The 25,010-nt window shown below is 40.0% G+C and overlaps 1 protein-coding gene across 3 annotated transcripts in view; it reads right to left on the bottom strand.

Moving 5' to 3' along the window:
• ciapin1 (cytokine induced apoptosis inhibitor 1) overlaps positions 1-25,010 on the bottom strand; it is a 57,231-nt gene that overhangs the window by 25,894 nt on the left and 6,327 nt on the right. For all 3 annotated transcript variants that reach the window (XM_073069585.1, XM_073069583.1, XM_073069584.1), the window contains exons 3-5: positions 9,680-9,829; positions 1,484-1,560; positions 86-257 (exon numbers count right to left, since the gene is read on the bottom strand). In XM_073069585.1, coding sequence (XP_072925686.1) covers positions 86-257; positions 1,484-1,560; positions 9,680-9,829 — 399 coding nt within the window. The remainder of the gene's footprint in view (positions 1-85; positions 258-1,483; positions 1,561-9,679; positions 9,830-25,010) is intronic.

The raw sequence follows: 25,010 nt of genomic DNA on the forward strand, positions 1-25,010 counted from the left end.
CATCTTACCAGTGCCATGACCGTTAGCCTCTCATAACCTTAAACATGTAAAATGATCCTTCCCCTGCCTGCTAACCGACACTCACCTGGTGCTGGGTTTATTTTCTTCACAAAGGACAGTGAGAGTTGAGAAGAAGATCCGATTTCAAAGTTTGGTTTCTCAGCCTTTACTGCCAGTTTTATGAGGTTGCCACCTGGAAAGCCAATGGCTTGGTTCATGGAGCTCAGCTGTTCAGCAGTTAAAGGTTCCTTCTCAATCTGTGTCAAAGAGGCAGAGGTATAGTCATGGCTGAACAGGATGCAGAGTGGAGCTAGAACAATCCATAGCAAATGAACTAGTACTGAAGCCAAGGACCACTGCTATTGATTTAGTGAGCATGTGTACTTTGAGCACTAGCAACCAAGTGACATGGTTGTATTTCTCTAAGCCCCGCCCCTCCAAGTGCTTCTTAAATGATATTATTGTACTTACTTCAACACCTCCTTTGGTAGCTCCTTCCATATATTCATCATCCTCTGAGTGAAGAAGTTACCTCTCCGGTCCCACTTAAATCTCATCTCTCTCATTCTATGTCTATGCTCCCTAGTTTTGGACTCCTCCATCTAGGGGAAAGACTGTTACCATCCACCTTATCTATGCTTCACATTATTTTAAAGATTTCTATAAGGCCTTCTCTCAGTCTCCTGTGTTCCATGGAATAAAAACCTAGCCTGGCCAACTTCTTCATAGAACTCAAGCCCTCTACTTCCAGTAATATCTTCATAAATCGTTTCTGCACTCTCCAAATTAACCACACCTTTTCCATTACAGGGTGACCAAACCAAACACAATACTCCAAGTGCAACCTCACCAGGGGAGACATCCGAAAAATATTAAAAAAGTGAAAAGGAAAGGGCTTGTTAAAAACCAGGACTGTAACCCAAGCAAAGCCATGAATTTAACCCAAGTAAAATACCATACTAAACTTTCCAAAAGACTGGGCACAGATTCTGAAGTTAAGGAGCAAACCTGTGATGTACTAAATGTGACTTACATATATCCTCTCCCCTTTCATCCAACCCCTCAGCGGCTTAAGGCCTCTCATTCACTCATACACCTCCACTTCTCATAATGCTTCCGTGGGAGCTCCCCTAGCTCCTCCCTCAGATCTTCCTCTCACTCAATAGTAACCCAGAACATCCCACCCTGAGCCATTTCACCCCACATCTCCTACATTGAACCTACTGCCCTTAGACACCCCAACCTTATACATTGTATGCCATCTCTCCCTATATGAGACAATGCTCTCTTCAATAATACTCCAAGCTCACACTTCTCCCCTCTGCACCTCCCAATTGCTCTTCAAAATTGCTCTCTTTTCAAAGTCACCTCATACCAAAATTCCTCCCCCCCACCCATAACATTGCTGGCTCTCCCCAGCATGGACCAAGATGCCAGTTTTATCACTGACTAGACAAGTGACAATACCTGGGCTCAGACGTACCTCACAGACCTCTGTAAAGCCAGCCAGTTTCAGCAGAGAGATGAGCTGTGATGCAGTCTTCAATCTGCCGTTGTCACCTAATATGAATGCAACAGTATATTGGGTCAGGGAGTGGTGCTGTCCATGTTAATGACTGATATACTGCTACTAGGACCAGGTTATTAGTTTAACCCTTTTCTACCATGTGTTGATACTTGTAACACTTGGTGAGAGAATGACCACAGACTTACAAAAACAGAGTGAATACCCAACAACAGGAACCATGTTGAAAACTCAAATGTCAGCAAGCTCACTGTCCTGGTGTCCCTACACAACAATGGTATGGAGAGTCCAATGTGCATGATCGCAAGAGGATGCAGAGGATTGTAGATTCAGCCATCTCCATCAAGAGTATAACTCTCCTCACCATCGGGAATATCTTCAAAATGCAATACCTCAATTAGGGGGCGCCATCATTAAAGAGCTTCACCATCCAGGACAATTGAGGAAGTCACACATTTAACATTTTAGGAATAGTTTCTTCACTTCGGCCATCAGATTTTTGAATGGTCCATGAATAGTATCTCTTTTGCACAATTAATTAATTTAAGTTTTTGTAACTTCAACTACGGTATTCTTTATGTGCTGCACCATATTGCTGCTATAAAACAGCAAACTTTGCATCATAATCAGTGATTATAAACCTAATACTGATTCTGAAATATTGCTTGCTCTGACAGGAAGTCTGTTAATTACAACATTAATCAGAATGTGATATCAACACTCTGTGCAATGCAGGTACTCTGAAATAAACGTCAACATAGCAATCACTTTCCTTCCACACACAAGGACACCTGGATCCTTTGTTTACAAAGAATCACAACTTTCTACTGGAAAATTAGTCACCTTACATTTTTCAACATTATAATCTATCTAGAACTTCCTATTCATTCACCAAACTCTGTGAATATTCCTTTGCAGAACCCTTGGGACCTCCTTAAAAGTTTACTTCCCCACCCCAGCTTTTCAAGAGTCAACATTAGGGGGACAGACAGGATATTCTGTGACTGTAAAAGAGATGTCAGGATGGTGACGCCTGTGAGGTGCCAAGGTCAATGTCACCTCAGAGTGGCTACAAAATATTCTCATGGGGACTCAACTCTCAGCACATCACGGAAACCAGCATTCCCCCCATGGACTTTGTCTGCACTTTTTGGTATTTTAGTAAAACACCCAGCGTAATCAAAGATCCCATCTACCCAAGACATTCTCTCTTCTCTCCTCTCCTATTAGACAGGAAGATACAAAAGCCTAAAAACACATATTACCAGGCTCAAGGATAGCTTCTATCCTGCTATTTTATGAAAATTAAATGGTTCCCACATTTAATAAAATGGACTTGGTCTCACAATCAGCCAGATGTTGTGATGCAGGTAGAAAGGGAGATGCTCTTTATCGACTACAGCTCAGCATTCAATACCATCATCCTTTCAAAACTAATCAATAAGCACCTAGACCTTGACTTCAATACCACCTTGCGCAATTAGATCCTCAATTTCTTCACTTGCAGACCCCAGTCAGTTTGGATTGGCAGCAACATCTCCTCCACAATCACTATCAGTACAGGTTCACTACAAGGCTCTATGCTTAGCCCCCTCCTCTACTCACTTTACACTTATGACTGTGTGGCTAAGTACAGTTCCAATGCCATATTCAAGTTTGCTCACAACACCACTGTCATAAGCTGAATCAAAGGTGGTGATGATACAGCATACAGGAGGGTGACTGAAAATATGGCTGAGTGGTGCTATAACAACAACCTCTTATTCAAGGTCAGCAAGATCAAGGAGCTGATTATTGACTTCAGGAGAAAGAAATCAGTGTTTCATAAACCATCTACACTGGAGGATCAGAGGTGGAGAAGGTCAGCAATTTTAAATTCCTCGGTGTTATTATTTCAGGGGACCTGTCCTGGGCCCAGCATGCAAGTTCAATTACAAACAAAGCACAGCAGTGCCTCTACTTCCTTAGGAGTTTGCAAAGATTCAGCATGACATCTAAAACTTTGACAAACTTCTATAGACATGTAGTGAAAAGTATATTGATTGGCTGCATCACAGCCTGGTATAGAAACACCAATGTCCTTGAATGGAAAATCCTACAAAACTAGTAGATATGGCCTAGTCTATCAAAAGTAAAGCCCTTCCACTGAACACATCTACATGAAACATTATCGTACAAAAGCAGCATCCATCTTCAGGGACCCCGAACACCCAGAAGATGTTTTCTCCTTGCAGCTGCCATCAGGCAGAGGTATTCATACCACCAGGTTCAGGAACAGTTATTACGCCTAAACCATCAGGCTCTTGAACCAAAGGAAATAACTTCACTCCATCATTGAAATGTTCCCTCAACCTCTGGATTTATTTTTAAACACTCTTCATCTGATGTTCTTAATATTTTTGGCTTATTAATTATTTCTTTTTTTTGTCTTTAGCACACTGGTTGAACACCCAAGTTGGTGTGGTCTTTCACTGATTCTGTTACGGTTATTATTCTATTATGGGTTTATTGAATATGCTAGCATGAAAATGAATGTCAGTTGCATACAGAGATAATAAATTTACTTTGAACTTGAACTTATGTTCAATGGTTAGTCCACTGAACTTTGTCAGCTGGAATGTTAAGGGTTTGAATCATCCGGTTAAAAGGGGGAGAGTGCTCGCACATCTTAAATAGTTTAGAGCAGAGGTAGTCTTTTTACAAGAAACACATATTCGTCACTCAGATAATTCTCGTCTTATGGCACGATGGGCAAGACATCACTTTCATTCAACTTTTCAAGCCAAGGCGAGGGGCGTTTCAATTCTTATAAACAAAAATGTTTATTTTGAGCTTCATAATAAGATATCTGATCCTAATGGTCATTTTATTATTGTTTCGGGGAAACTTTATAATACACAGGTGGTCTTAACCAACCTTTACACTTCTAACTCGGATGATGTAGGGTCTTTTGACCGTTTTTTTCCCTTCATTGCCAGAACTAAGTTCATACTCTCTTATATTGGGTGGTGACTTTAACTGTTGGCTGGATCCAGTTTTGGACAGATCTTCTTCTATCCCTAGACAATTAAGTAAATCTGCTTTATTTATTCAATCTTTTCTTTCTAATTATGGAATATCTGATATTTGGCATTTCTTTCATCCACATGAAAGAGATTACTCCTTTTTCTCACAAGTTCACCATACATTTACTAGAATCGACTATTTTTAATTGATAATCAATTGATCCCATCCGTCCGTTCTTGTGACTATAGGAGTATATTGATTTCAGATCATGCCTCACATACATTGTCCATAGTTCTCCCCAGCCTCCCTCAAGTAAATAAACACTGGTGTTTTAATCCGACCTTGTTGTCGGATAATGACTTTGTAAAATTTATGGAGGATCAGATAACTTTCTTTTTAAATACTAATGCACTACCTGAAACCTCTAGTCAGGTGGTTTGGGACGCAATGAAAGCATATCTAAGAGGTCAAATAATTTCCTACACAGCAAATTTGAAAAGAAAGACTCACAAAGAACATTTAGAATTGATCAATCAGATTAAAGCTATAGACCAATTATACACCCAGGTCAAGGATCCGGAGTTATATAAGAAAAGAATGGAACTTCAAACTAAATTTAATCTTATTTCTACTTATTCGATTGAACGCCAACTTTTGGGCAGTCGGAGTAAGTTCTATATTCACGGGGATAAATCTGGTAAGTCCTTAGTTAACCAACTTAGCAAAACAACACATCACTAAAATTTGAATGAGTAATGGGAACATTAGTGTGGACCAGTCTGAAATTAATGATACATTCAGGAATTTTTACTCTCAACTTTACACCTCTGAATCCTTTAATGGTAATACTACTGTTATGCAATTTTTAGATAGTTTAAATATTCCTAAACTTTCTTCTGATCTTAAACATAAATTGAATGAGCCATTATTCTTAGAGGAAATATCCTCTGCTATTTCTGCTTTGCAGCCTGGTAAATCTCCTGGTCCTGATGGGTTCTCTACAGAATTTTATAAATCATTTTCCTCATTGCTCTTATCCCAAATTAGTTTAGTTTTTTCTGATTCTCTTAAACAAAATAAATTGCTTGCATTATTTGATGAGGCTTGTATCATTCTTTTAGTGAAAAAAGGCAAGGATCCATTAGAACAACAACACACACAAAATGCTGGTAGAACACAGCAGGCTAGGCAGCATCTATAGGGAGAAGCGATGTTGACGTCTTGGCCCGAAACGTCGACATCGCTTCTCCCTATAGATGCTGCCTAGCCTGCTGTGTTCTACCAGCATTTTGTGTGTGTTGTTTGAATTTCCAGCATCTGCAGATTTCCTTGTGTTTCCCCCAAGGATCCATTAGAATGTGCTTCATACAGGCCGATTTCTCTATTAAATGTAGGTGCTAAAATTTTAACTGAAGTTTTGGCCCGTAGGCTGGAGACTATTTTACCCTTAATTTTCTCTGAGGATCAATCTGGCTTTATTAAAAATCGCCTTCCCTTTTTCAATATTAGATGTCTTTTTAATATTCTATAATCATATTCATCAGGGACCCCTGAATGTGTTATCTCTCTTAATGCTGAAAAGGTGTTTGATCAGGTGGAGTGGCACTGTTTATTTGCGGTTTTAGAAAAATTTGATTTTGGATATAATTTTATTAAGTGGATTAAGTTACTATATTCCCATCCAATTGCATCAGTTTTGACTAATTCCCAGCATTCCCAACCATTTGATCTTAAATGTGGCACCCAACAGGGATGCCCTTTAAGCCCTCTGTTATTTGATCTGGCTATCGAGCCATTGGCAATTACGTTTCGCAGTTGTACTGAACTGACTGGTATCTGGAGGGGCGGTTTTGAGCACAAAGTCTCTCTATACGCCGATGATTTGTTACTTTTTATATCAAACCTGACCACCTCCTTACCTTTGTTGTTTTCACTTCTCAATAAATTTAGTCAGCTATCCGGATACAAACTTAATCTACATAAGAGTGAACTTTTTCCGATAAATAAGGAAGCACAAGAATTAGAATTTCACAATCTCCCTTTTAAAGTAGTAAACAATTGTTTTAACAACAACACACACAAAATGCTGGACGAAGGGTCTCGGCCCGAAACGTCGACAGCGCTTCTCCCTATAGATGCTGCCTAGCCTGCTGTGTTCTACCAGCATTTTGTGTGTGTTGTTGTTTGAATTTCCAGCATCTGCAGATTTCCTCGTGTTTGTTCAAACAATTGTTTTACTTATCTTGGTATTATCGTAACAAGGAACTATAATCGACTGTTCAATGAGAATTTCAATAATCTTTTAAATTTTACAAAACAGAGATTAGCACAGTGGTCACCTCTCTCCATGTCTTTAATTGGGTGAATTAATGTAATTAAAATGTATATTCTCCCTAAATTTTTATACTTATTTCAATCTTTACCTATATTTATTCCTAAAGTTTTTTTTTGATTCTTTAGATTCTATTAACTTGTCATACCTATGGAAGAGTAAACAGCCCAGACTCAATAAAGCTCATCGCCAAAAGCCTAAAAGAGAAGGTGGCTTGGTGTTGCCTAATTTTCGTTTATATTATTGGGCAGCCAATATTCGTAATATTATCTTTTGGTCCTACTTTTATAATCAGTCTGTTTGTCCAACATGGGTGGCAATGGAATTAAACGCTTATAAGAAATTATCTATTCCAGCTTTACTCGGATTTGTCCTTCCTTGCCAATTGCCAAAATCTATTATTAATCCTGTAATCAGGCATACTCTGAGAATATAGGCTCAATTTAGAAAATACCATGGTCTTTATAGATTTTCCCTCTCCAGTCCTAGTCTATACAATCATTTATTTCAACCGTCTATGCAGGATTCCACATTCCAAGACTGGTGTAGGAGAGGTATCAGGCGTTTTGAAGATCTTTTTATAGACAATCGGTTTGCGTCTTTTGAACTGTTGTCTATAAAGTTTAATTTACCGAATACTCATTTTTTTAGATACCTTCAAACTAGACATTTTATTAGCCCTTTAATACCACATTTTCCTGAACAACCTGATAAAACTGTTGTAGACTTGCTTCTTCAAATGAACCCCTTGGGCAAAGGCATAATTTCTACTATTCGTGTTAAATTTATGATTCTCAGACAAGCCCCTTGTGATAAAATTAAAACTGCTTGGGAGCATGACTTAGGTTTTTCTTTGTCCGACAAGGTTTGGGTTTCAATTCTTAAATCCGTCAATTCAATCTCTTTATGTGCTCGTCATTGTCTCCTGCAGTTTAAAGTCGTCCACAGGGCTCATATGTCCAAAACCAAATTGGCGAAGTTCTATCCTGATATTAGTCCCTTGTGTGACAAATGCAAAGGAGGTGAGGCCTCCCTTTTCCATTTGTATTGGGCCTGTCCTACTCTGGAAAAATTTTGGAAAGATATTTTTAAAACTTTATCTTCTATATTAAATTGTCATTTGGAACCTGATCCTTTGATCGCTCTTTTTGGTATCCTTCGAGACCCTGACAAGCATTTGACCCCGGCTAAATGACAAACATTGTCTTTTGCCTCTCTTTTAGCCAGACAAGCAGTACTTCTTAAATGGAGAGATGTAGTTCCCCCTACCCATGCTCAATGGCTTAGGGATATTATGTCTTGTTTAAATCTCGAAAAGATTCACTACTCACTTTCTAATTCGGACATAAAGTTCCATAGGATGTGGGGATCTTTTCTCAAATATTTTCATAACTCTCACCTAGATTGACAGGTGTTTGTTCTTTTTTCCCTTGATAATTGGACCCTACATTTCCAGCTTTTTCTTGACTTTTGTTTTTTTTCTGATCAGGTAGCAGGCTGCGCCCTCCTTTTTTTTATTACAATATATAGTTCTGGGGTAATAAAAGTGTATCTCATATAATGGTTGGCTTGGAGTTGGATAGGTGATGGATTGGGTGCTTTTCTTTCTTTTTCTCTTTTTTTTCCCTTTTTTACTATGGGTGAGTTGTTCATTTGTTAAGACATGTATTATTGTTATTTTTGTTTATATGGCAATGATCCTTCTATATATATTATTGATTTTCTTTTCTTCGTTGTAGTTTGTAGAAAATTATAAATAAAATATTTTTAAAAAGAACTTGAACTTTGATGTCATAGAGAGATAAAAGCCCCAATCTGATTTTATTTGACACTTCATAATTTTTTTTAATCAGAAATCCAAATATCCTGCATAAGCTGGGTATCCCTCATCCCTCTCCCTCTGATAACAGTTCTTGTAAAAAGTTTCATTATTTTAAACCCAGTTTGACCTTTTAGTTTCCTGTTGTTTCCTCTCTAATAGTGGAAAGTATGAGAGTTACATTTTTACTGTCACAAACCATATAGCAAAGGGTTATTGAGTTGCCATGAAGACTACCATTCGCAACTCAGTCCTAATGGACTGGCACCAATACTAGTACAAGACACATGATGGCATTGGGGCTCTTTCCATTGGCTTACCAGTTTTGATTTAGGTGCTGGAGCACAGAAGTTCAGTGTAAAATTTCACACTTTAATACAAAACTGGAGCCTACAAACTACTTTTCCAACAATACCCTTTCAATGCTGATAGGTCCCTCTGCTATGTCTCTCCCATTTCCCCGTATTCTGCTTTCATCTTTCCCTGCATCTTGGACCTACAATGGAACCACAAAAGGACCCAGATCTCATAGTGTGATCTCCTTGCTTTATGTACAACAGACCAAACCCTGTCTTTTACACCATCCATTACCACACCACTCCTTACCATTACCAAGCGTACTTGATATCATTGGCAATGACCCTGCTATCCTATCTACCTCCCTCGTCACCATGTGACTTGCTGCCTCTGTTTACCTTGCACAATCATTCCCCATCATTTAATGCCCTTCCAGCCAAGTGCAGTGCTCCTCTCCTTGCCTCTATACTCACTGAAATATTTCCCGGTTCCATTGTAAGGTCATTGACAATGTTAACTCTGTTTCGCTGTCCACAGATGCTCTCTAACCCGAGCATGTCCATATTTTGTACATTTGCTTTTTCAGCTTTGTATAGTTCTCATTCTTATCAGTGTCTGCGTGTTACCACTTCTCCATTCTATAAACATTGCACCTGAACTTATGCTGTAGTGGATTACAAAATACAAAGTAAAATGCCACCTGATATACACACGGGTTCCTTGAAGTAAAATCTTCCTCCAGGTTTCAGAATTCGAGCTATTTCAGCAAAAGTGTCAAAAGTGTGTTGACTTGCAGAGCCTGGCACGACACCAGAGAGCACAATGTCAAAGCTGGACTTCTTGTGAGCAGCTGGAAAGAGAGAACAGTAATTGATTCACACTGACAGGAACTTACAGGGTGCAGTTGGGAAGCAGCCACTATATAATCAATAGATCCTCAGCACAGTGACCCAGTGTCAAAAGCAACTTACTTAACAGAGCATGTAAATATAAATAAACACAAGAATCTTATGTTAGGCAGAGAAGTTTGTGGGCTGTGGAATATGCCACCAGTTAGAAACCACATAGAAGTTTACAGGTCTATGCTGGTGAGGAAGGGATGTGGATCATGGCAGGAAATCATGAATAGAGTATTCATGTAGAGGATATTGATTGAATTTATAAAATTTCTTTTGCTGTTTTTCAACAATATTGGCAGCAGATCAGCAGAATAGAGAAACTGCACTAAATAAGAGTTAAAGGGAGATAATGCATAGAAAAATGCCAGCAGCCCATTGTTATTTGTGAAGCTACCTGATTTCAGCCAGGTACAGACCCAGTACTGGGTGAGTATCAAAGCAAAAATCTATGAACAGCTTAGACCATAAGACCATAACACATAAGAGCAGAATTAGGCCATTTGGCTCAGCTAGTCTGCTCCGCCATTCAATCATGGCTGACCCTTTTTCTTTCTCCTCCTCAACCCCAGTTCCCAGCCTTCTCCCTGTAACCTTTGATGCTATGTCCAATCAAGAACCTTTCAATCTCTGCCTTAAATACAAACAACAACCTGGCCTCCACAGCTGCAAGTGGCAACAAATTCCACAAATTCACCACCCTTTGGCTAAAGAAATTTCTCCGCATCTGTTTTGAGAGGGCGCCCCTCAATCCTGAGGCTGTGCCCTCTTGTCCTAGACTCTTGTCCTTTCCACATCTATTGTCTAGGCCTTTCAACATTCGAAAGGTTTCAATGAGATCCCCCCTCATCCTTCTGAATTCCAGCGAGTACAGACCCAGAGCCATCAAACGTTCCTCGTATGATAAACCTTTCATTCCTAGATTCATCCTTGTGAACCTCCTCTGGACTCCCTCCAATGCCAGCACATCTTTTCTAAGATGAGGGGCCCAAAACTGTTCACAATACTCAAGGTGAGGCTTCACCAATGCCTTATAAAGCTTCAGCATATTCCTACTCTTGTATTTTAGACCTCTTGAAATGAATGCTAACATAGCATTTGCCTTCCTCACCACCAACTCAACCTGCAAGTTAACCTTCAGGGTGTTCTGTACAAGAACTCCCAAGCCCCTTTGCATCTCAGATTTTTGAATATTCTCCCCATTTAGAAAATAGTCCACACATTTATTTCTACTACCAAAGTGGATGACCATGAATTTTCCAACATTGTATTTAATTTGCCACTTTCTTGCCCATTCGCTTAATCTGTCTGAGTCCTTCTGCATCCTACCCGTTTCCTGAACACCCGTCCTTCCACCAATCTTCGTATTATCTGCAAACTTGGCAACAAAGCCATCCATTCCATCTTCCAAATCATTTGTATACAGCCTAAGAAGAAGTGATCCCAACACCAACCCCTGTGGAACACCAGTAGTCACTGGCCGCCAACCAGAAAAGCATCCTTTTATTCCCACTTCTTGCCTCCTACCAATCAGCCACTGCTCTAACCATGTTAGTAATTTTCTTGTAATACAATGGGCTCATAATTTGGTAAGCAGCCTCATGTGTGGTATCTTGTCAAAGGCCTTCTTAAAGTCCAAATACATTCAGCCCACCTTATCTGTGGGGGATTGGTTCCGGGACACCCGCAGATACCAAAATTCGCGGATGCTCAAGTCCCCTATTTAACATGTATCAGTGTGGTGGTCTTTAGGACCCAGCGGAACCCCGGACGTTATTTAACATGTCTCCATGCGGTGGACATTAGGACCTGGCGGCGCAGCTCTGAATCCGCAGTGTTTCTGTTCACGAAAATAATCACGATTGAAAATAAGGTGGAAGTAATAACGCGATCAGAAAGAGGTGAAACGCCATCGGTCATTGGAAAAGCGTTAGGGTAGTCGGTCAACGATCGGAACAATTTTAATGGAGAATGTGAAAGGCCCTACCCCAATGAAAGCTACAATTATTACTAAGCAACGCAGTGGCTAAATTATTGAAATACGTATGTTTCTTAAGTGTTTTATATGCATAGAAAGGTAAAATATGTACTATATACTAAGAAAAACGTTTGACTAACTGACGCTAAATAATACCGGATATACCTGTTCCGACTTCAAATCCGACTTAAAGACGGACTCAGGAATGGAACTAGTTCATAACCTGGGGACTGCCTGTACTTTTAAGTCATTTCTAGATTAGTTATAATACCTAATACAATGTAAATGTATGCAAATAGTTGTTATACTGTATTGTTTAGGGAATAATGTCAAGAAAAAATAGTCTGTACATGCTCAAGCAATGAGTGTTGGAGAGAGAACTTCCGGGTTGTCCCGATCTGCGGTTGATTGAATCCGCGGATAAGGAGGGCCGATTGCATACAAAATAACTTTGTCAGGAAGAAGATGGAAGCAAGTTGTTCAGGGCCACACTATGGGGTTTGAAACCATGAACTTTAGATTCAAAGGTGAGTATGTCATCACTGAGGCACAGCCATCTTTGAGGACATTGCACACACATATCTGGCTCCAATTACTCAATAGTAAACAGTGATTGATGGTAATGCTGTCTGGTCATGAACCAAGATGAGCAGAGACCTAATGGGCATAAGACAACAGAGTGGTGCAGCTAGTAGAACCACTGCTTCACAGCACCAGAAAGTTGGGCTTGATTTTTGGATGCTATTGGTGTGGAGCTTGTATATTTTCCCTGTATCACATGGATTTCCCCTGGTTGCTCTGCTTTCCTCCTACATCCCAAAGAATCACTAATGGGCCATTGTAAATTACTCTGTGTACATAGTGGGAAATTCTGGGAAGAGTTGATGGGAATGTGGGGAGAATACCAAATGGGATTAATATGGGTGTAAATGGGTGATTGGTGTAAATGAGGCAGTGTTAGAGATTATTGAAGCATTAGCAATGATCTTTCAAAAATCATTGGACTCTGGCATGGTGCCAGAGGACTGAAAAACTGCAAATGTCACTCCTCTCTTTAAGAAAGGAGGAAGGCAGCATAAAGGAAATTGGCCTGACCTCAGTGGTTGGTAAGATGCCGGAGTCAATTGTTAAAGATTAGGTTATGGAGTACTTAGTAACAGAGGACAGGGGTCACCAACCATTTTTGCATGGCGGATCAGTTTAATATTGACAATATTCTTGTGGACCAGCCAACAGTGGGGGGGGGGGGGGGGGTGCTAATCACGACCGGAATATAGGTGATAAGTCAACTATAAGTCACTTATAAGTGGCTAATACACTCAATTTTGTTTCTAAAAGGGTTTATCTAACGAATTTAATATTAAAAACACAGCGCATATTTTCCTCGCATGAATATAGTAATAAGCCAATTATAACTCACTTATAAGTCAATAGCATCATAACATTTGGATATTAAACACAGTGCATAGATTCCTCACATGAACGTATAAAATTATTGCAACACATCAGTCAGAGGACAAGATAAGGGCCAGAGGTCCCTGTACCGGGGCCGCAGTGGTTGCAGTCCAGAGAGAGCGAACGACCAAGCGCGTGCCCGCGCCCCCTTGTAGGTAGGTAGGATCTATCGGCCGACAAAAGTTTGGCTCGAGGGATGACTTTCAGTAGATCGCAGTGAGGGAGTTGCTCTGCTATTTACGAAACTCTGAGCCCGAATTAGGTCGTCTGTGAATATTTTAGCACCGAGTTCCCCATGAACATTCGGTGTGCTAAACAGGTTGAGAGGCGGCGCCCATCTGTCTGTGCTCCAAGCCAGTAGCAATGGCACTTCTCATCAGCCGCACAAGGAGGCCGGTTACCCGAGGCCAACCAGTGATCCCTGGCACGAGGGTATCACTGCGTTTAGGCGACTGATGACCTCGCATGGGTATTGACTTCACATGCATAATAACCTCGCATGCGTTCAAGTTCAACAGTGGGCATGACAGGGAATGAGGAAAGGTGCAGCTGACTCATATTGTCATATCATATCATTGCCTCGTGGCCCGGTAGCACGCGCTTTGCGGACTGGCACCGGTCTGCGGCCCGGTGGTCGGGGACCACTGACATAGGATGCAGAAGATGTTGTATATTTGGACTTTCAGAAAGCCTTTGACAAGGTGCCAAACATGAGGCTGTTTACCAAGTTAAGAGCCCATAAGTTACTAACATGGTTTTTGCATTGGCTGATTGGCAGAAGGCAGCAAGTGGGAATAAAAGGATCTTGTCTGCTTGCCTGCCAGTGACTAGCGATGCTCCACAGGGGTCGATGTTGCAACGTTTCTTTCTATGTTGTATATCTTTCTTTTTCAATCTTTTTATTATTATTATTAATATCAACATGATAAGATTAATACATAGATAGTGGGATTACAAACTTATAAATTTAAACTGAACATGAAAGGATACACAAGCAATAGTTACAATATAGTTAAGTCTTCCCAAATCATGAATGATACAAATATCAAATAAACAAAGCAAAACTAGGTACATCATGTATATGCAATAAAAAACAGAAAAGAGAAAAAGAAAAAATTTAACCCTAAGAAAAACTAATCTAAGAACCTAATAACTAATAAAGAGAAAAAAATAAAAAAAATATAATGAATAATGGGCTGTTTATAGTATCTATAAAAAAAACACAAAATCATCAGTGTCGCCAACTCCGATCCTCTCAACATATGTATAATCAAAACCGGAAAAACGAATAGGTTTGGAACAGGGTCAAATTACATCATATGAAAATATTGAATAAATGGTCTCCATGTCTTTTTAAATTTAATAGAAGGGTCAAATACAACACTTCTAATTTTCTCCAAATTTAGACATAACATAGTTTGAGAAAGCCAATGAAATACAGTAGGGGGATTAATTTCTTTCCAATTCAACAAAATAGATCTTCTAGCCATTAATGTAAGAAATGCAATCATTCGACAAGCAGAAGAGGATAAATGGATTGAGTCCATCATTGGTAAACCAAAAATTGCAGTAATAGGATGAGGTTGTAAATCAATGTTCAATACCGTGGAAATAATATCGAAAATGTCTTTCCAATATTTTTTCAAAAGCGGACATGACCAAAACATATGAGTTAAAGACGCTATCTCAGAATGACATCTGTCACATATAGGATTTATATAGGAATAAAAACGAGCCAATTTATCCTTGGACATATGAGCCCTATGCACAACTTTAAACTGTATTAATGAATGTTGAGCACATATAGATGATAAATTGACTAATTGAAGAATTTCATCCCAATTCTCAATAGGGATAGTAAGGTTAAGTTCTCTTTCCCAATCAATTTTAATCTTATAGAAGGCCTCTGAACGTATTTTCATAATTATATTATAGAGTTTTGATATTACACCTTTCTGAGAAGGATTTAGTTCTAACAAATTCTCCAAAATACCCGAAGACTCAAGATTTGGAAAGGTAGGAAGTACAGTGTTTAAGAAATTCCTAATCTGTAAATATCTAAAAAAAAATGAAATCTAGGCAAATTATATTTATTAGATAATTGTTCAAAAGACATAAAACAATTATCCAAAAATAAATCAGAAAATCGTAGTAATCCTTTAGTCTTCCAAGCTGAATAAGCTTGGTCTATAAAAGGATGAAAAAAGAAATTGGATACAATAGGAATAGTTAAAACAAATTGACCCAACCCAAAAAATTTCCGAAATTGAAACCATATACGTAAAGTATGTTTAACTATCAGATTGTCAATTCGTTTCTGCAATTTAGAAAGAGCAAAGGGAAGAGAAGACCCTAAAATAGAACCCAATGAAAATCCTTGTACAGATTTAGTTTCCAGGTTTACCCAATGAGGGCTAAAAGATAAATCCCAATCCTTTAACCAACATATCAAATATCGGATATTAATTGCCCAATAATGAAATCTAAAATTAGGCAATGCTAATCCACCTTCCTTCCGTAAATATTTTTTACCTAATCTAGGATTTTTATTCTGCCATATATATGAGGAAATTTTTGAATCAACATTGTCAAGAAAAGATTCCGGAATAAAAATTGGTACCGCTTGAAATATATATAAAAACTTGGGTAAAATTATCATCTTAATAGCATTAATCAGACCTATCAGAGATAAAGATAATGGTGACCATTTAGTGAACAAACATTTAATCTGAGCAATTAAGGGTAAAAAAATTAACCTTAAATAACTCCTTATAATTTTTTGTAATTTTAATCCCTAAGTATATAAAAGAGTCATTAACTAATTTAAAAGGTAAATTTCCATAAACTGGAACCTGTCTATTTAAGGGAAACAATTCACTCTTATTAAGATTTAATTTATACCCAGAAAAATTACTAAATTGAGCCAACAATGATATAACTACAGGAATGGATTTCTCAGGATCAGAAATATATAATAACAAATCATCTGCGTATAATGATAACTTATGTATATCCATCCCACGAGTAATGCCAAAAATGTTCGGTGATTCTCTAATAGCAATTGCCAAAAGGTTCTAAAGCAATATCAAATAATAATGGACTAAGAGGACAGCCTTGCCTGGTACCCAGAAATAAACGAAAAAAGGGAGATCTTTGATTGTTAGTAAAGACCGAGGCTACTGGAGTATATCAGTTTAATCCAGGATATGAATGTCGGACTAAAATTAAACTTCACAAGCACAGTAAATAAGTATGGCCATTCAACTCTATCAAATGCTTTCTCCGCATCTAATGAAATGACACATTCTGAGGTGCTATGTGAAGGAGTATAAACAATATTCAATAATCTCCTAATATTGAAAAAAGAATAGCGATTTTTAATAAAACCAGTTTGATCTTCCAAGGTAATTTGAGGCAATATCTTCTCCAGCCTGGACGCCAGTAACTTGGAAAAGATCTTGGAATCTACATTCAATAAGGATATTGGTCTATAGGATGCACAGTCAGTGCATAATAGTTCTCAATATTAAAGAAATGGAAGCTCTAGAAAAAGATTGTGGCAGTTTACCTAATCTAATTGCTTCTTCAAAAACCCTGCATAACCAAGGAGAAAGAGTAGAGGAAAAACACTTTAAAAATTCCACTGTATACCCATCTGGACCCGGTGCTTTCCCAGAATTCTCCAGAATTCATAGAGGAAATAACCCCTTTAATTTCTGCATCCGTAATAGGAGTTTCTAATATTGAAAGATCATCTGATGATAATTTTGGAAAATTCAATTTCCCAAGAAAATCATGCATGGTATTATGATCATGAGGGAATTCAGAATGATACAGGGAGGTATAAAAATCTTGAAAAGATTTGTTTATCTCATCATGGTTAACTGACAATTCACCATTCTGTTGACGAATCCTAATAATTTGACGTTTAACCAAAGCATTCTTCAATTGATTAGCTAACAGTTTACCCGATTTATCACTATGTATATAAAAATCAGATCTGGTTTTCATTAATTGATTTTCAATCGAAGATGTAAGTAATAAACTGTGTTCCATTTGAAGTTCAACCCTTTGTTTGTAAAGCTCCTTACTAGGAGCAGTCGAATATTTCTTGTCAATTTCTTTAATTTTATCAACCAATAAAACCAATAAGAGTTTCCTTCCAATAAAACCAATAAGAGTTTCCTTCTTAATACGTTTTCTCAAACCAACGGAATAGGAGATAATCTGTCCACGTATATATGCTTTAAAAGTGTCCCAAAGTGTTCCGCAAGAAATTTCATCCGTGGAATTAGTTGAAAAGAAGAAATCGATCTGTTCCTTCATAAATTTAATGAAATCTGGATCTTGCAGTAAGGTAGAATCAAATCGCCATTGCCTAATACTAGAAGCTGTATCCATTAATTTAATAGAAAGTTTCAATGGAGCATGATCAGAGATGGCTATAATGTCATAATTACAACCAATTACAGATGGAATAAAATGAGAGTCAATGAAAAAATAGTCAATTCTCGAGTAAGAATGATAAACATGTGAAAAAAATGAAAACTCGTTGTCCTTAGAATGCCGAAATCTCCAAATATCGAAAATTCCATTATCAGTCGAAAAAGAATTAATGTAAGTGGCCGACTTATTAGGTAAAATCTGAGTGGATATAGATCTGTCCAGCAAAGGATTTAAACAGCAATTAAAGTCACCACCCATTATTAACATATATTCATTTAGATTAGGTAGAGAAGTACATAAGGACTTAAAAAAATCAGGATAATCCACATTTAGAGCATAAACATTAACCATAGCAACCTTTTTGTTAAAAAGTAACCCAGTAATTAACAAAAATCTGCCATTCGGATCCAAAATAATATCGTGTTGGACAAATGTAATAGAAGAGTCAATAAAAATTGAAACTCCTTTTACTTTGGCATTCGAATTCGAATGGTACTGTTGACCCCTCCAAAACTTAAAAAAACATTGATTTTCTTCACATGAGTTTCTTGTACAAAAATAATATGTGCATTCAATCTTTGGAATACTTTGAAAATCATTTTCCGTTTAATCAGATGGTTTAAGCCATTAGTATTCCAAGAGACAAAATTAATGGTCTGAGCCATATTTCTAAAATCAACCCTTTGGTATATAAAGAGTTAACCAAATTATGAACTCATGCACCCGGAAGAGGAACAAAAATAAGGGGCGGACCTGGAAATGACGACACCGTGAACATTTTAGTAGTTTAAAATCAGCCCAAATGAAAAAATTTTTTAAAAACTAGTAAAAAGAGCAATAGAGTTAGAAAGGAATCTCCCACCCACCACCCATGAAAAAAAAAGCCCTTTCTGAGCCTGAAGGAGGTCAGGAAAAAAAAAGGAATGATACTAAATCTATCCCCGTATCACCAGAAGGCAACTCCAAATATATAAAGGAGGGAAAAAAGAGATCCACCCAAACTCCAAAAAAGTAATTAACACTATACTAAAACAAACTTCTTAATATAATTGCTAGTAAAAAAAAAACAAAAATATAAACACTAGTAACTTATAAATCCGGTTAAAACCCAAACAAATAAAAGTTAAAACGTGATAAGAAATGCATTATAGGAAGAAGACGAGAGAAAAAAATGGCAAAATCAAAAAAAAGCAAGAAATATTTTAGAGAAGAAACCGCCATCTTAGTCACACAAAAAATGAAAAGGATATATATCTAATCGTTAAAAAAAATTCACCTTCAAAGGATTAATAATAATGACAAAAAATAAAGTACAATGGTTAAAGTAAGTAAATTAAAAAGAATAGTACGTCAAAAAAAAACTTTAATTAGAATATAAAATGTAGAATAAACCTACACCAATAGCCAGAAACAAAATCTGGTTTTGGAAACAAAAATTAACTTGTAACGATCAAAATCACTCATTTATTAGAAACGAGAGTCCAAAGCAGTAGGATAATTCTCATCCAGAAAACTTCGAGCTTCAGATGTGGAGAGAAAAACACGCCGTGGTGTATTCGGAGGTGAGATTCTAAGTTTCACAGGGTACAAAAGTGTTGGTTTTAGATTTTTCTCATAACATTCAGACATCAGAGGTTTAAAAAGAAGCCTTGCCTTCATTACTTCTGGGCTAAAATCCTCCACTAATCGGAATTGGAAATCTTTAAGTTTAACCATCCCTAAACGCCGAGCCACACGAATAAGTTGCTCTTTGACACGCACATAATGAAATCGAACAATTACAACAGGTGGTTTAGATGAAGAACTTGATGATCGGCGCATAATTCTGTGGGCGCGATCAAGTAACGGAGGACTGTCTGGGAATACAGAAGGGAACGCATCCTTTAAAAGTTGAGCAAAATACCTCGAGGGGTCCCCTTGTTCGATACCTTCCGGGAGACCAAGTATGCGTAAGTTCTGTCTTCTGGACCGATTGTCAAAGTCGACATTCTTGGCTCTAAGTGTTTCCACCTGTTTAATCGTCGAAGATAATTTCTGCTCCAGCTTTCCGATGATCAAGTCTCGCTTCCGAGCGTCCTCTTGCAAAGTTGCGATTAGAGTTTGCTGCTGTTTAACTATGAAATGAGTCTTATCCATAGAATCCTGGAAAACCTTTATATCTTGTTTGAAAGTTTGTCGTTGTTCTTCAAATTTTTCATTTAAGAGCTCCAATAATATATCATAAGTCAATTCAGTACGCTTAGGATCAGTCTTTTTTTTCTTTCCGTTCCAGTTAGGATCTTTCCCAGGGTCTCGCCATTTAGATCTTAAAGCCATTTCTGTACTCATTTCTTCAAAATTCACAGTACACTCTTAAAGATAGTCCAAAAAAGTAGCAAGAATCTTTTGGTGTAGGTAAAAGTAAGTTAAATAAGGGTGATCATAGGTTAAAAAAAGTAAAGGTTATGGAGCGAATCAGAAACAGTACTGACTCCATGAGCATCTCCTGGTGACTCTTCTATGTTGTATATCAATGATGGAATAGATGGCTTTGTTGCCAAGTTTGTGGATAATACAAAGAATGGTGGAGGGGCAGGTAGCATTGAGGAAACAGGTAGGATGCAGAAAGACTTAGGCAGATAAGGAGAATGGGCAAGAAAGTGGGAAATGAAGCACAATGTTGGAAAATACATGGTCATGCACTTTGGTAGTAGAAATAAACGCGCAGACTATTTTCTAAACAGGGATAAAATACAAATATCTGAGAAGCAAAGGGACTTAAGAACACCCTAAAGGTTAACTTGCAAGTTGAGTCAGTGGTGAGGAAAGCAAATGCAATTTTAGCATTGATTTCAAGAGGTCACGAATGTAAGAGCAGGGATGTGATACTGAGGCTTTATACGGTACTGTTGAGACCTCACCATGAGTATCATGACAGCTTTGGGCTCCTCATCTAAGAAAAGATGATCCAACATTGGTGAGGGTCCAGAGGCAATTCACAAGGATGATTCCAGGAATGAAAGGGTTATCATACGAGGAACTTTTAATGGCTCTGGGCCTGTACTCACTGAAATTGAAAAGTATGAGTGCGGGAGGAAATCTCATTGAAACTTTTGAATGTTGCAAGGGCTAGACAGAGTAGATGTGGAAAGGATGTTTCCTATAGTGGGGGAGTCTAGCACAAGAGCCTCAGGATAGAGGTGCACCCATTTAAAACAGAGATGCGGAGAAATTTCTTTAGCAGACAGCCGTGAATTTGTTACCACAGGCAGCTGCGGTAGGTGCATTTAAGGCAGAGCTTGATAGGCTCTTGATTAGATATGGCAACAATGTTTACAGTGAGAAGTCCAGGGGATGGGGTTGAGGACGAGAAAAAAGGACCAGCCATGAGTGAATGGTGGAGCAGACTCGAAGGGCCAAATAGCCTAATTCTGCTCCTATGTCTCACAGTCTTATAGTCCGCACTATTGTTCTTTTTACCAAAATGCATTATCATAAATTTCCGAACACTGTATTCCATCTGCCACTTTTTACCCATTCTTCCAATTTGTCTAAATCCTGCTGAAGTCGCGTTGTTTCCTCAGCACTACCTACCCCTCCACCTATCTTTGTAACATGTACAAACTTTGCCACAAAGCCATCAATTCCTTTTTATAAATCATTGAAACGAACAATGTGAAAAGCAGTGGTCCCAATACTGACCTCTAAGGAACACCATTAGTCATCAGCAGCCAACCAGAAAAGGCCAGTTTCATTCCCACTCGCTGCCTCCTGCCTATCAGCCATTTCACTATCCACGTCAGTATCTTCCCTGTAACGCCATATAATCTTATCTTGTTAAGCAGCCTCATGTGTGAGACCTTATGAGATGCCTTCAGAAAATGCAAGAAAATGACATCTACTGGCACCCCTTTGTCTACCCTGCTTGTTACTTCCGTGAAGAACTCTAACAGATTTGTCAGGCTAGATTTCCCTTAACAGAAACCATGTTGACTTTGACTAACACACACAAACTGCTGGTGGAACACAGCAGGCCAGGGAACATCTATGGAAAAAGGTAAGTTGACATTTTGGGCTGAAACTCTTCGGCAGGACTGGAGAGAAAAAACGCTGAGGAGTAGATTTAAAAGGTGGGGGGAGGGGAGAGAGAAACACCAGGTGATAGGTGAAACTTGGAGGGGGAGTGATGAAGCTAGGAAGTCGATTGGTGAAAGAGACAGAAGGCCATGGAAGAAAGAAGAAAGGGCGGGGGAGGAGCACCAGAGGGAGGCAATGGGCAGGCAAGGAGATAACATGAGAAAGGGTCAAGGGGATGGGAAATAGTGAAGGGGGGGAGATGGGTGGAGACATTACTGGAAGTCTGAGAAAATAATTTCATACCAGCAGGTTGGTGGCTACCAAAACAGAATATAAGATGTTGTTCCTGCAACCTAAGTGTGGCCTTATCCCGACAGTGGAGGAGGCCATGGATAGACATATCAGAATGGGACAAGTGGAATTAAAATGGGTGGCCACTGGTAGATCCTGCTTGTTCTGGCGGATGGAGCGTAGATGCTCGGTGAAGCAGTCTCCCAGTCTACATCAGGTCTCACCGATATACTAGAGGCCACACTGGGAGCACCAGACACAGTGTATGACCGCAAAAGACTCACAGGTGAAGTGTCGCCTCACCTGGAAGGACCGTCTAGAGCCCTGAATGGTAGAGAGGGAGGAAATTCACCTAGTCCATTTCCAACACGTCCCTTCCCGATCTCAATCTCACTGTCTCGATCTCCAGAGACAGCTTATCCACTGATGTCTATTATAAACCAACAGACTCTCACACTAACATGGACTAAACCTCATCCCACCCTTCTACTTGTAAAAACGCCTTCTCTAAACTCCTATGTCTCCGTCACATCTGCTCTCAGAATGAGGCTTTTCATTTTAAAATGAAGGAGACGCTCTCTGTTTTCAAAGAAAGGGGCTTCCCTTCTTCCACAATCAATGCTGCCCTCATCCCTTCCACTTCATGCACGTCTGCTCTTACCCCATCTTCCCACCACGCTACCAGGGTTAGGGTTCCTCTTAAACACAAAATACACTGCAGATGCTGGGGTCAAAGCAACACGTACAACAAGCTGGAGGAACTCAGCATCCATGGAAACGAACAGTCAACGTTTCGGGCCGAGACTCTTCATCAGGACTGAAGAGGGAGGGGGCAGGGGCCCTATAAAGAAGGAGGGGGGAGGGTGGGAAGAAGAAGGCTGGTAGGGTGCCAGGTGAAAAACCAGTAAGAGAGAAGATCAAGGGGTGGGGGAGGGGAAGCAGGGAGGGGATAGGCAGGAAAGGTGAAGAAGGAATGTAAGGGGAAAGCACTATGGGTAGTAGAAGAAGGCGGAATCATGAGAGAGGTGATAGGCAGCTGGAGGAGGAGGCAAAGTGAAACTGGGATGGGGGAAGGAAGAGGGAGGGAATTACCGGAAGTTGGAGAATTCAATGTTCATGCCAAGGGGCTGGAGACTACCCAGGTGGTATATGAGGTGTTGCTCCTCCAACCTGAAAACACAAAAATACAACTGCAGATGCTGTGGATCAAAGAATATGTACACAATGCTGGAAGAACTCAGCAGGTCAGGCAGCATCCGTGAGAAAAGAGTAGCCAACGTTTTGGGAGCAGATGTGGCGGAGACAGAGGAACTAGTCTGTCTCTTTGCCTCTAACTTTCAGCCCTTAAATTCACTTGGTCCATCTCGGACACTTCTCTCCCCTTTCTTGATCTCTCGGTCTCCATCTCTGGAGATAAACTATCCACTGACATCTTCTACAAACCCACTGACTCCCATAACTATCTTGACTATACCTCTTCCCACCCTGCCCAATGCAAAAATGCCATTCCCTATTCCCAGTTCCTCTGTCTCCGCCGCATCTGCTCCCAGGATGAGGCTTTCCATTCCAGGACTTCTCAAATGTCCCCTTTCTTTCAGGATCGTGGTTTCCCTTCTGACGTCATCAAAGATGCCCTCACCCGCATCTCCTCCACTTCCCGCACTTCAGCCCTTAAACCATCCTCCTGTCACAACGGGGACAGGGTTCCCCTTGTCCTCACCTAACACCCCACCAGCCTCCGGATCCAACATATTATTCTCTGCAACTTCCGTCACCTTCAACAGGACCCCACCACCAAGCACATCTTTCCCTCCCTACCCCTCTCAGCTTTTTGCAGGGATCGTTCCCTCCGCGACTACCTGGTCCACATGTCCCTCCCCACAGAACTCCCACCTGGCACTTATCCCTGCAAGCGCAAATGCTACACCTGTCCCCACACCTCCCCCTTACCACCATTCCAGGCCCCAGACAGTCCTTCCAGGTGAGGCAACACTTCACCTGCGAGTCTGCTAGAGTTGTCTATTGCATCTAGTGCTCCTGGTGCCGCCTCCCCTACATCGGCGAGACCCGACGCAGATTGGGGGACCGCTTCGTCGAGCACCTACGCTCCGTCCGTCACAATAGACAGGACCTCCCAGTTGCCACCCACTTCAACTCTGCCTCTCATTCCTATCTAGATATGTCCATACATGGCCTCCTCTACTGCCATGATGAGGCCAAACTCAGGTTGGAGGAGCAACACCTCATCTACCATCTGGGTAGCCTCCAGCCTCGTGGTATGAACATTGAGTTCTCCAATTTCCAGTAATTCCCGCCCCCTCCCCCTATCCCAGGTCCCTCTCTGCCTCTCTCCCCTTTCAACTTTCTGCTTCTTTATCTTTACAGTTCTTTCATGCTTATCCCCTCCCCCTCTCCCTTTATCTGATTGGTTTTCCACCTGGCACCTCTAGGCCCTACCCCCTCCCCTATCTATTACTGGGCTTCGGCCCTCTCTTCCCCCCCCCCCCCCCCATTCCTGATGAAGGGTCTTGGCCCAAAATGTTGGCTACTCTTTTCTCACGGATCCTCCAACCTGAGTTTGGCCTCATCATGGCAGTAGAGGAGGTCATGTATGGACATATCCGAATGGGAATGTGAAGCAGAGTTGAAGTAGGTGGCAATCCGGAGATCCTGTCTGTTGTGGCAGACGGAGCAGAGGTGCTCGATGAAGCGGTCCCCCAATCTGTGTTGGGTCTCGCCTTGCCCTCTTGTCCTCACCTACCACCCCACCAGCCTCCTCATCCAATACATAATTCTCCGAAACTTACACAACCACCAACTGGATCCCACCACCAAACACCTCTTTCCCTCACTCCCACTTGCCGCTCCCTACGCAACTACCTTGTCCATTCATCCCTCCACACTGATCT

This window comes from Hemitrygon akajei, chromosome 17 (assembly GCF_048418815.1).
Source record: "Hemitrygon akajei chromosome 17, sHemAka1.3, whole genome shotgun sequence".
NCBI classification, from domain to species: Eukaryota; Metazoa; Chordata; class Chondrichthyes; order Myliobatiformes; family Dasyatidae; genus Hemitrygon; species Hemitrygon akajei.